This window comes from Strigops habroptila, chromosome Z, assembly GCF_004027225.2.
Source record: "Strigops habroptila isolate Jane chromosome Z, bStrHab1.2.pri, whole genome shotgun sequence".
NCBI lineage: Eukaryota > Metazoa > Chordata > Aves > Psittaciformes > Psittacidae > Strigops > Strigops habroptila.
In genome coordinates, this window is record NC_044302.2 from 55,379,016 (window position 1) to 55,391,717 (window position 12,702).

The 12,702-nt window shown below is 44.9% G+C and overlaps 1 protein-coding gene across 1 annotated transcript; it reads left to right on the forward strand.

Annotated features, from left to right (window-relative positions):
• Window positions 1-1,242: 1,242 nt before the first annotated feature.
• Window positions 1,243-5,702, forward strand: LOC115619868 (tubulin polymerization-promoting protein family member 2-like). The gene is made up of 4 exons (XM_030512794.1): window positions 1,243-1,315; window positions 4,800-4,973; window positions 5,134-5,287; window positions 5,445-5,702. Exons 1-4 carry the CDS (start codon window positions 1,266-1,268, stop codon window positions 5,625-5,627), a joined length of 561 nt encoding a protein of 186 aa, XP_030368654.1. The 5' UTR covers window positions 1,243-1,265; the 3' UTR covers window positions 5,628-5,702.
• Window positions 5,703-12,702: the final 7,000 nt, after the last annotated feature.

A 12,702-nucleotide genomic window follows, 5' to 3' on the forward strand; every position in this document is an offset into this window, starting at 1 on the left:
ATGCTGCTTCACACTCGCTGTAATCACCTTTCCTCTTCTGCATGGCTGCTCTGCACAGCCCAGCCGTTGGGCTCAGTTTACCTCCTCCTCAGACTTGCTGTGGCCAAAGTGGCCACAGGAGCTGCAGAGGGTTGCACCTGGGGCAGCCAAGGGAGGTTGGGACCAGCAGCCACAATGGCAACCTGCGCTGGCTGTCTGTGCAGTAGGCATTTTCCCACATGGTTCCTGGGAATGGGTGCTGTGAGCTTCAGTGCTTATCCTCTGTCATCCATCCTGTCACTGCTGGGTGACACCTTTGCTCCTCCTGCACCAGTGCAGCTTGCTGTGCAGAGAACCTGACTCAGACAGGACCAGGCAATTCCCATTGCAATGACAGCAAAACATCACCCACCATATACAATTTCCCATGAGAAGGACCATCCCACAGATGTCCCTCTAAAGCATGTTCTTCCTGAACAGATGCAGATTCAGCTTAACCACAGGTCAATAGAAGAAATCATCAACTCTTCCTGTGCTTGGCCTTTGAAATGAAAGGCAGGTGATATCCATAGGTAAGAAAGGGAATCTGGTTTTTAATAACTATCCATTTTTACTAGAGGGATATGCTCAGCAAGGTAAGTGGTTCAGCATGGGGGTAAGGGTGGATAATTTCTCTATTTATTTCTGTGGGCTCACTGTGAAGAAACATAGTGTTTCTATATGTTGTTTTTCCAGTAAAAGATGAGACCCTTGAGTTCATGTGGGCTATATTGAGGCATAAAGAAGGTCACTACAGTGCAGGATTATTAAACTTGTCCTAATTTACTCCTTTGAATAACAGTTTGATCTACATGTCCATAAAAGTTTTCCTGATGGCATATGTGTGTGCGTGCCTGACATAAATAAAAGACGCACTGAAAAGCAGAAGATATTGAAAAGCAATCCCATAAAATATTTTTACAGTGAACACCTGCATGTCTAGTCTCTGTAGATTTATGTTGATTTCTGACAGGTAACTTCAAATTTCTCAGTGCAAGAATCTTGTTTGTTCGCGATTCTATTCTGTAAAACTTCTAAGTCCAGGCATGAGCATGTTACTCTCTTTTCTCTTTTCCTCCCATACATCTGCATCAGGCAGATTATATTTGTTCAGCAAGACATCTGAAGTCACTGCCTTTCAAACTTGTGCTATGTATTATATTCTTTTCCTTGAATCTCATTTTAAATAAAACTTTGTTCTTTATCTACTTGGAGACCAGGAAAAGGACAATTTGCTGCAAAAGGACATGCTTTGTGATCAAACAGGGCGGTTTGTGGAATGGCTGCAGCTCCACATGTGAGTTTCGGTTCACCTTCATCCTCCATCATTTGCAGTTTTCTGGGTCTACCAGTAATCTGAGCAACTCGTTCTGACAGATTTAGAGTGTTTCATACAGTAATTGGAATCTCACACTTTAATGTCTTCATTCAAGCAGTTTTTCTGATCACGGCACTGAAAGGGATGTCTTATGCTATACATAGCTTTATGTGAAAAAAGGAGGTTTATGTGATTATGGTAATAGTTCGTAAAATCTAGGAGACAAAGAGTAATTTGGAATTCATTTGTTCATAACAGCAGAAGTTAATATTCTTCTTGCCTACAAAAGAGTTTCGTACATTAATCTTTTCCCCTGGATTTCTATTACTCTGCAGAGCTAGTTCGGATTGCTTCAATACTACAGTTGCCCTGAGTCCTTTTTTTGTCTTTTTTAGTCTCTTCAAAATACTGTTTTTCCTTAAACAAATAATCTTGATTCCATAAAGTTGGTATCAAAGCTGTCTTCCAACTTTGCTGCAGATTTATGTAAGTATTTGAACAGAACGCTTAATTCTGGTCTCTGTCTTGCAGCTAAGCATTTTACTCATACAGAATAAACCTCTTTCCTACAACTGAAGATTAAAGATTTAAGCAATTCAGCTTATTCTTTCATAATTTTAAAATTTCTTGTTAATGGTGCATTTACTTCTGGAACAGGGGACTAGTGTGTGTGCATGTCTTTTTTATATATGTTATTTATATTGTTTTAGTAGCATGCTGCTTTTTCCTTTTTTTTTTCTTTTTCTTTTTTTTTTTTTTTTTTCCTGGCGATCCTCCACTTCAGCTTCTGTCTTACCTATGATTTTTCAAACTTCCCTAAATGTAATTTTAAACTGATCTCATAAAAGCCTAGCAACAGCTTCAAGTACTTAATTAGTTCCTTGGGACCAAATTGTGTACTCCCTTGGCCTATCTTTGCCGAAAGCCTTGCAGTTGAAAACAGAAAAAAAGCCTGGCATGTAGCCATGAGAGGATTGAAGAGCAGAGACCATAGGCACAGTGATTCAGATTAATCTCTGTATTAACTTCACTGAAGCAACATATCTGGAACATACTATAACAGCTTTGCTGTGTGATCTGTCAGTTACATGCTCTCATTCTAGAGAGCAGCTCTTTAAAGCCTTGTCCTCCAGGTTAAATGAATGCAGAGATAGTGAAATGACAGATTGCAGGAGATGCTTTTCCTTAGAGGTGTCTGTGAGGGGAATCTGCAGAAATATTAGGCCCAATGCCTTCTCACTATTTTATGGGGGAGCTGAAAATACAGGGAAAAATGCTGTTAATAAGATTTGCGGATGACAAGAAGAACAGAGATCTGCTAGAGATATACTAGTATAGAGAAGGCAGGAAATTTCACAAGAACAGCAATCTGGCCATTTGCCTTTTTCTTAATAAGGTGTGTTGGCTATTAGGAGCCCCTGACCATACCTGTGTGTGGGTGCATGCTTTTACACAAGAATAGAAATAACATAGTTCTCTTTTTTATTAAACTTTGGTGACCCCTGGTGAGCTTCTTGCATGCTCACTCTACCTGCGAGGAGCATAGATGGAGAGGGGGCTTTGTCCTTTGGGTGAGATGGGGGCTGGATGACACCTGTTAGGGCCATCCAGATCCACAGGTGGGTGGTCCTTATTTGCTGGCAATATCTGCAGTTTTGGAATTGATGAAGAATTATGGTCAATCCAACAGGGACACCGAAGGCTATGCAGAAGTGCAGGAGCAGGGACCATGTAGCAATATCTACAAAGTTCTCCTGCTGGAGTGCGTAGAGCTTGGCCAAGCTGATTTTGCTGCTATGGGCTTGCTGCGACCAACAGCAAGACTGGAAAGTACATGCCTGTGTGACTGAAATAAGGCATATTTATACATGGTTCCACATTGCTAGGCACAGCTTAAGGAACATAAATAAATCAACCAATGAAGGTACATTAATTTAATCTTACATAGGCCACAAAGATGAAATGCCTTTTTTAACAGTGCACTATCACAGTGCCCGTACAAACATGGTACAACTGCCTGGGTGTAAGCTGAGCCTTATTGCTCGTCTGAATGTCCCAGGACCAATATCCAGCTACTTTAAGTTTGCTGTCTTAGGAGTGGAAAACTGTGTTTCTCAAAGGTTTTTCATGGGTGATGTGTACTGTGCCTCTACCCCTTCCCACCCCATCCCGCCTTTTGGAATTACGGATTTCTTGGTGACCCCCAAAGGCATGCAGGCACATCCTCGAGCCAGGGCATGAGCACGCTGGCAGTAGATCAGCTCCTCGAGCAAGGAGGAGAAAGGACTGGCTGCATTTAGTGGTTATAGGGATAAACACATGGAGTGCATGTACCAGTACGGATAACATTACAGTGCTTGTGTTAATTGAAGAGGGTGCAGTATTTGGTTTTGGTCCCACAGTGGACTGGAGGCCCAGTGACAGCCCTGAGGGGTTTGAACCACCATGTGTATGGTGCACAGAGGGTGCTGAGATCACAATCAGCCAGCGAAGCATGGAACTTTGGGTTTGAGTACCCACTGACCTCCATAACAGCGGGGGAAGGTGCCAGCAGCAGCACCATCGACATCACTGCAGTCTGTCTCAGGTGAGCTGGATGCACACCTCCTAGGGAAGAAGGGAAGGGTCCTGAAGGCTCCCAGCAAGGCCACCCAGAGCACCCCGCTACCCCTTTGTGCTCGCAGCACATAGACTCCCTGATACAAGCCTGCCTGATTTTTTACTCTAGAGAGGTGGAGACCCTCACAAGATTTATATTAAACGGCAGCTTACAAATGACATTGAGTCCCAGAGCCCCTGGGTGAAGCATAGAGCTATAGGAGATGCTAAAGGGTTTGAGGGTGTCTCACAAGCAGCAGGAATCAGCTGCTTGAGCTGTGTTGGACTGGTTTACAATTCAAGTGATAGCTTATATTCTCAGAGATCCCTGATACCTGATTGCAGTGGTCTAAATTGATCAATAGTGTAAAATTCACTGGTGCTGGGAGGACAACCTAATTCAGGGAGCAATTCAGGGGATGAAGTGTGATGGGGAAGTATGGGGACAACTCCTTGGTGACTACTTGCAAGAAGGTCTGTGAGATTTAGACACTTGTCTGGGGCCTGGAAGAAAAATCTGTTCTCTCAATTATTAACAGGCAAAACATAAATCAGCTACTGAAACTTGTATCTCAGAAAGGCTCAGAAGTATTGGATGCCTTGTTCTTTCACATACAGCAGTCATTAATTCACCTTCACCCCTCCTTTGCCTTGCCTTGGGCCCCAACTGTCCCTGCCCAGACATGGAACACCTTTCAGGCGTTCCATGTCAACACATGTAAGGTTGTCATGGTTAACAGGAGAGACACCTGTGGGTTGTGCCCCTTGCTCTTCTGGAGACAAGGTGTGTGGGACATGAGTGAGTGTCCAGCAGCTGCAGACTGTTCTCAGCTCCTTCTCTTCTAACTTCTTTTCTCCACAGCAGCAAGATGTCAGAGGTAGAAAACACTTTCCGTAAGTTTGCGACATATGGTGACACAGCTGCCAGTGGTAACAGCATGACAGGGAAGAACTTCTCCAAGATGTGCAAAGAGTGTGGGGTGATGGATGGAAAAGCTGTGACCAGCACTGACGTTGACATCGTATTCAACAAAGTCAAGTGAGTGTTGCTGGGTGGCACAGTGGGCAGCACAGCCAGGCAGGAGGAGGCAATGGCAGGAGGCAGGCAGGCTCTTGTGTGAGGAGCAGTCTCTGGGCAGCCTCATCCCACTGCCACCCAGTGGCAAGATAACTTTTTTCTTGTTACCTCTTTGCCATAGGGCCAAGGGTGCCCGCACCATCACCTTTACTGAGTTCCAGCAGGCCATGAAGGAGCTCTGTGTGAAGCGCTTCAAGAACAAATCACCAGAGGAAGCACTGCAGGCTGTGTATGGCCTCATGGAGGGGAAGGAGCCCGGCCATGTGGGCACCACGGTGAGCAGGAGTTTCATCACCCGCTGTGCACCTTGAGCTGCCACAGGGCTGTTTGTCTCTGCTGCCAGGACGCGTGCTGTCCTCGCAACTAGGGAAGAGCTTGTTTGTGACTTGTTTCCTAACACCGGCTGTGTCTTTCTGGCCTCCTTTCTTGCAGAAAGCCACCAAGGTTGGTGGGGTCGAGAGGCTGACGGACACGAGCAAATACACTGGGACCCACAGAGAGCGTTTTGATGAGAGCGGCAAAGGAAAGGGTCTTGCTGGCCGTGAGGATCTGACAGACAACAGTGGCTATGTTGGAGCCTACAAGGGAGCTGGAACCTATGACAAGACACACTAGGACTGGAACTACTTAAGGAAATAAGGACTTTCCCCCTATAACATGGGAGTAGAAGCAAATAAATATCCTATGCAAGCAGCCTTCTGTGCCTGTGCACCCTCAAATCTGACAGGGTGGGAATGCATGGGATGAGCACTGAATGAGTCCAAAGGGTGTTGCAGGTTCCCCATCTGACCATGCTTTGAGAGCTGTGTGGTGGGCTTAAATCCAAGCACAAGCTAGCCTTCTGGAGGAAATTCTATGGACCAGCTAGTCTACTGCCATTGCATTGCTTTGCATTTCCAATCAAGTGAACAGTAGGTTAGTCTCTGAATAGTCATTATTTAATGATAATTAAATAATGACTATTATAACGTATCTCCCAGTACGTGATACTTTTTGCTGTGTTTTTTGGCTTGGGGAGCAGTGTGTGCGTGCTTTTGTAAAGCTACACTGGGTCACTTTTGAGTGACCATTTCTTGTGGCAGACAGTCCATCACTGGTACCTGACCACACACTGAAGAGCACTGTTACAGGGCATAGGATTCAACACGTACCTCACTTGTGGAGAGGGACGGGGATCAGTGACATCAGTTTCTGCTTTTCCTTTTGCCCAGTTTAAATCCTCTCACCCATTGCTAGTATTTGGCATGGTCACTCATTACTGTTCACTCCACTTTAGAATGCTGGCAGCTGGGGAAGACTTTGTGAGCCTGAAGAAAGCAAATGAAAAGCTGTGGTGCAGACTATCAGAAAGGAGGGAAGGTCTGTGTGGAGCATAGCAGACCTCTCTACTTGGGAGAATGGTTTGCAAGCTCTGCCTGCACCCTAATCCTTTCCCCAACTCCTCTTTCGTTCCTGCCTCTGCCACCCAGCCCCATCGCTGTGATTGCTTATGAGACCTCTTATGCTCTAGACCTAAAATCATACTTGCATTTGTTCTTTCCCCCTGGCCTTTCAGCAGGCTGGTAGGACTAGCATGTCCCTTGTCTCTGCTGCTAGATCTGTGTGTGCGTAGCCAGTTTTGAGGTGCCCAATGTGGGCACCCATCCAGGACCCACTGATGGGCAGTGAGGGGCTCCTCAGGTGCATGACTGGCTATCAGCCCACTGGAGCTATCTTCCCTGCTGAGTGATTTCAGACTCCTGGATTAACATAACTGAGTTTTTAGGGATAACTGAAACAGCATCTTTGGGACAGTTTTGCCTGACGTTATGGAGAATTATCTAGCTGTGCTATTCCAGTCCTACAGGCCCTTATCATGGGCCATGACATGTTTTTTCAAGGCACAACACTTGCTCAGAGTGCATTGCTCTTTGCCCCATAGCTCTCATGAATGTTCTTCTTCCTAGCCTAACATAGCAGTTAGGTGGATCTAGGAATTAAAAAACCCCTCTCACTCATGTGCTTTCTCTTACATTGTCCTTACACAGCAATGACCTTTTAGGCTACTTTATGATCCATTGTGCTTGATGATCCATTGTGTCCCTAGGTAACTTGTGTGCAAAGTGGTTTGGTGCATCTGGACTATGTGGCAGGAAGTCCTACAGAAAACAGAGTAGGTGCATTGGGCATAATTGGCAGAGTCTTGGTAGCTGGGGGCTGCAAGGGTGACCTGGGAGGAGATCACAGACCACCCTGTACTGGCCCACAGCCTGAGCAGGGTTGGAGCAAAGAGGTGCCACCAGCGAGTACTGGAGTAAAGAAACCCCCTGAGCAGGGGCAGACACACAGGAGACGCTGGATGTGGTATGATTCTAGAGTGACTGCGGCTAGTGGAGAATGGCAGAGCAGTGCAATAAGAAACAATAACTGGAAACAGGAGGAACCACAGCAGCTGACCTCAGTCTCCTGTGCTGTCCCTGGCTCCCTCAAAGGCACTGAGAGGATGGAAGGCCAAGAACGGGCAGCAGAGGTGTCTGGGGGGAAGCTGATGTACTCCCCCTCAGTGCTTGTTTAATTGCTTGTCTATATTTCTTCATATCAGAACAAATGATTTAAAGTTTCTATTAGTTGGCAATAAACTGTGAAATTCAAACTCAAGACTGCTCCTTTGCTCAAGACAGCAAACTCAAGACTTTGCTCAAGATATAGTAAAATGGAAAGAATAGCACTGGAAAATATGCAAAAAAAGAAAAAAAATAAGCCTGATGCTTGCTTATTGATTTTTGGTATAACTCTGATCTTTAAAACGCATTCTAAAGATGGCTGTTCTCAGCAGTGCTGTATTGATACATCATGTTCTGTGCAGCAGTCTCAGGAAAGTACCTGTAAATTAGAAGTAACAGAATGGTGTACAAAAAATAAAAGCTAATGCACTCAATAAAATAATGACAGAACATTCTCATATAGCTCTTCTTCTGGTGACATAGCATTCCTTATTTCAATACAGTCAGCAGGTAATTGAAACAAACATTAGTACTTTAGAGCTATGATTGCTGTTCCTGAAGCTTTCTCTCATTAGTTCTGAAGTGGATCTACTCATCCTGTTGCTCTTGAGATGTACCGGCAAAAACACAGCTGAGAGGTTGCAGGACTGGATGATGTTGTCCTGGACTTGGACAAAGATTTTTAACTGTTTCCTGTGCTTTGGTGTGTAAGTTATAGGTCATAGACCCCTGGTCTTCCAAGATGAAGGGCTGATTGATTTATTCCCTGCAATGTAATACTGTGTGAGGAACAAAGCTAGTGCATGTTACAGTGTAACCAAAAACATAGGTTTGAGGATGTCGCAGTATTTTCAACCCACCCCCGAATGCTTATAAACACATGATGGGCAGTTATCAGCAGGATCCTGCTGACTCTTGGTGGCCAAGCAGAAAGCCATACCAGCTTCATGGGCCCAGTAGCGTAGTACTACTGAATACTGTCGTTTTCAAGCAAAAGATGTAGACACCAGCAGTCTCACAGCTGTATCAGTGTTTGGGTTTGGTGTGGCATCTGATGTCTACCTCCTTCTAGCTGCACTTCAAACACCTTGGGACCTTTTCATTTGGGGGAAAGGAAGACAAGGATTGCCTTCAATAACCAAGAAAACCTTGAGTGTATTTCTTTGTTCAGGCCCCAGCTGCCTTGTAATTAAATGACTCAAAAAACTGCCCACATGCAGTTCTGCAGACAAACACAGGGATGTGCTGTTGGGCTTTTTTTTTTTTTTTTCGTTGTAATTTAAAAAAAAGTATATATAGCTGGCATGGAAAACACTGTGACACTGTGGGAGCTTTGGGAACAAATTGAGAGCTTTGTACTTGTGCTTGTGTAGTGTGAGTTCTGGTTTGCATTAACTCGGGTACAATGTGACACCGAAGGGTGAATTTCTGAGGCATGATTCAATCTGTACTTCATCCTGTAATCTGACTTGAGCAGTACTCCAGCACCAGCAAGAATCACTACTTGTCCTGTCTTTTCCTTATAAGTAGAAAACACAAAAAGATGAGGAATGCCATGTTCACTCCCTACAGGAGCAACAAAGTGAATGAGTAAAAAGGAAGTCATGGCTGACTGAAGAGTTTAAAAATAGTACCTGACTACTGTATGCCCCTGGGGAAGCAGTAATACCAGTTGATAGAGGATTTTAAAATGGCCAAAGACATGCATGTATCAATTAGAGTCAACAACATATTTGCAAAAGAAAATTAAAAAAGTAGTTAATGTTCTAGTGCATTGGGAGCGTGCAAAAATAACTATCTATCTGTGCCATTTTGTCTTTGCTCTATTTAAGAGGCTATATTAACTAGAAAACCAGCCATGCTGGGAGAAAGAGGTTAGAAGCCTTTCTGTTGGAGGTGGCTGAACTTTATTGGGCATCACTTCTCCACACTGTCCCTTGACCGCCAGAGACAGACAGTGTGAGGGCTTTGGGAGAGGGCTGGCTGCTGGTGCTCCTCTTGTAATTTGAGCACGTGTTTGCATAGCAGTCAGGAGGAGGAGGCCCTTGGAAGCTGCAAGGAGAGAAATGTAGCTGCACACATATAAATGGCCCAGTTTGCGGGTTTACTGGCAACAGTGGGAATCTTGCTGAAATAAAATTACATTGATGATCTAGGTGCTTATACCCAGCTATGGCTAGGTTGTGTCAGTGCTGTGGATGAATAGGGAAGCATTGGCATTTACAACTGTTCTGAAGTACAGTGTTAAAAATACCCCAAGTCCTGCTCTTTGGCAAGCTCAGTGAACTTGTCTCCTTGTTTCTCTGGGGTGTCTCCTAATGTATTCCTACACCCCACTTCACCCACCAGCCATTTCCTTCAAAGCGGTTTCCTTGCTATCTTCTAGAAACACATCTCAAGACCAATTAGCAATTCTTTGCCAGCTGGTCACTACTTCACTGTACTGCAGGCACAACATCACACACCAGTCAAATAGAAATCATTTGGTAACACTAATGAAATCTCCACACAAATTAAAACAAGATCTGAAGACACAGCTACAGTAGCTGTGCAGTAGGAACTGCAGCAGTAGGGCAGGGTGTTATTGAACACCGGTAGGAAAAAATATGACAAGAAACTACACGTACATGTATGCATGTATGTGTGTGTAATGCTTTTAAAGCAGTCTTCAGACCATACGAGCGACAGATACAGAAGTCCTCTGCTATCTCTTCTGCTGCTCAAGCATGCAGTTAGTCTTGCATGTCAGTCAACTCTTGCTGTTGCTGAAACCAGCACAATTTCACTTTAACAAAGCAGGAAGAAAAAAGAACAGATGTTGATACCAGTGCACCCACCACATTACTAATGACAATGCAGCAGGACAGACAAGTGAGCATTCTTGTGCTGCAGTGTGGTCTGGTGATGGCTCATGGCATTTTCTGTGGTATTGAACCCTTCTTTGCAAAGTTGCTTCTTTTTGTTGTTGCTGTTGCAGGGTGTATCTCTAACATGATGGCACAGGTAGCTTACCGACCTGATGCCACATGAGGTATTTCAAGCTGGCAGTGGGCATCCTCCACAAGCACTTCACTACAGTTAAGCAAGGCCTGGACCTAACAGGCTCTTACCCTGGCAGATTAAAGCATTTGTGATGGTACACAGATGTGGAGAGTTAATGATCCGTTCACATTTATACTGGACTGGTCATTCAGGTGCTATTTACATTCAAAGTTATAAGTTGTAATGGATGGCAGTGTAAAGCTTTGCCCAGCTGGCTCTTGTTTCCTCTGCTTCTCTGGCTATTGAGAAATGCGCACATCTGCACTGCCTCAGGGAAGCAGTGGTTATACTTGGTGCAGAGTTAATTATATGACAAGGAACCCAGTGGGTATTCACCTCAATTAACACATATATGACAGAAAAGAAAAAAAACCAAACCCATTTGGAGATTGATGGGCAGTGCTAGCCTGGCTTCAGTAACCTTTGTGTAGCTGGAAGACTACATTGCTCTGACTGTTTCATGGGAATCCATGTTGTAATACAAGCCTGAAGGAAGACATGTATGCCATAGGCTTCTCTCTTTTTTCCAGCACTGTTCATCAATCTAGCAGGAGACAATTTCTCTCCCTACACGCTTTGTCTTTCTGATAGTTGCTGCATGCTCACCCTCATTCCTCCCCTCCTTTCCAGCTGCAAACCTTCAAGGTTATCTTAGCGCCCAGTAAAGGTATTTGCTCTTGAGACCCCAGCCACATGTAGTTAGGGCAGAAGGCATTCACTGTGGAGTCTTGCCCATCAGCCCTACAAACCACTCCCTGCTAGCACTGGCCCTATAATCCGCCCAGTACGGAAAGCCAGGGTCCAGACGCAGCTGTGCCACTGTGCTGTGTTGCACCATGGTGCGTAACAGTGGGACACACTACCGTGTAGTGGTGATACTCACTCTTGAAGTGGCTCTTTGCCACTGAGTCTGGGATCACATTAAATCTTGTATTGTTCTGATTCACTGTCAAGAATCAGATGCTGCCTTTTTTTTTGCTTTCTTCTTCTTCTGCATGAATTACGGGCTTTCTGTCATCACTAAACTTAGGGTTGGTAATTACAATTGCTGGTTTAATGTTTCCCTGCACTATTCATCCCAGATGCCACCCTTACTCCCACCTATGCATGTGCAGGCCATACTCTGTATCTTTCTGCCTGCAATCCCCCACTGCTGGTATCACTTAAAAGACGAGGGGACACAGTCCCAGAAGTCTTCGCTAATCATCCTCAGCTAACCATTCACAATATAAATCACTGAAGATTTTTCCTCACATGGAACTTTGCTACGCAGCAAGCAGCAAACAGACAAACAAGTTCCTCTGCCTCGCACAGGCACAGCAGCAGAGGGGGGAAGAGAAAGGGAGTGCAGAAATGCTTGGACAGTGCACCGGCCTGACAGCGTTCAGGGATTGCCACCTCCTGGCAGGGCTGGGCCATGCAGCTGCCCCAGCAGTGGGGCTGCCCTCAGATATGCCCTATCGGAACTGCAGTCCTAACCGTGACAGTTTCATCTCTGAAAATCATGGGTATTTTTCGTTGCCTGATTAGAAGGCCCCTTATTGCGCAGTGTTTGAAGCAGGTGGAGATTGCACTGCGGTTTTTAACAAGTTTGGGTGGGTCTTTATGGGAAAACGGGCATGGCAGCCGATGGTCTGAATGAACTCCATGATTTTGCAGATTTGAGCCCTAATCAAAGCTGTAATTACACCGTGCTTTCCTTCACTGAAAAACCCATTTAACATGATCTCACCCACTCCTTCTCTGAGTTACTCACACTACCCCCTCTTCCTCCATGCTGCAGTTCGCTACCTCTTAAAACTCTGCTGTGACAAGTACTTTGTGGGGCTAGCTGTCAAATGGCATTTCTGATAGAAGTCAGTCTAAAAATAAAGACAAATCCAGACAGCCAAAAGACAAATGGTGCAGTCCCACAAGTGGGAAGGTGGCACAATCACACCAGATTTGCTACGCAGGAAAACTACCGCAGCAGTACAGTGTACGTCAGTCACTGAGTGATCAAGTACCTGCTTGAGGAGTTGTCTACCTTTCAGCCTTTGTTGTTTATTATTCAGATTCACATTCAGTTCCATCCAGCCTTTGCGTTCCTGAGGACTTGAGCTTGCAGGCAAAAGCTAAAAGAAAGATTAAGACCTCTCTATTGTTGTCTTGGACTACGTAGGACA

Excerpts from the sequence above, each read along its gene's own strand:
- LOC115619868 (XM_030512794.1), top strand. The coding sequence starts at position 1,266 with ATGCTTTGTGATCAAACAGGGCGGTTTGTGGAATGGCTGCAGCTCCAC. Across the intron at positions 1,316-4,799 it reads GAATGGCTGCAGCTCCACAT|CAAGATGTCAGAGGTAGAAA; the intron begins GTGAGTTTCGGT and ends TCTCCACAGCAG. Across the intron at positions 5,288-5,444 it reads CCGGCCATGTGGGCACCACG|AAAGCCACCAAGGTTGGTGG; the intron begins GTGAGCAGGAGT and ends CCTTTCTTGCAG.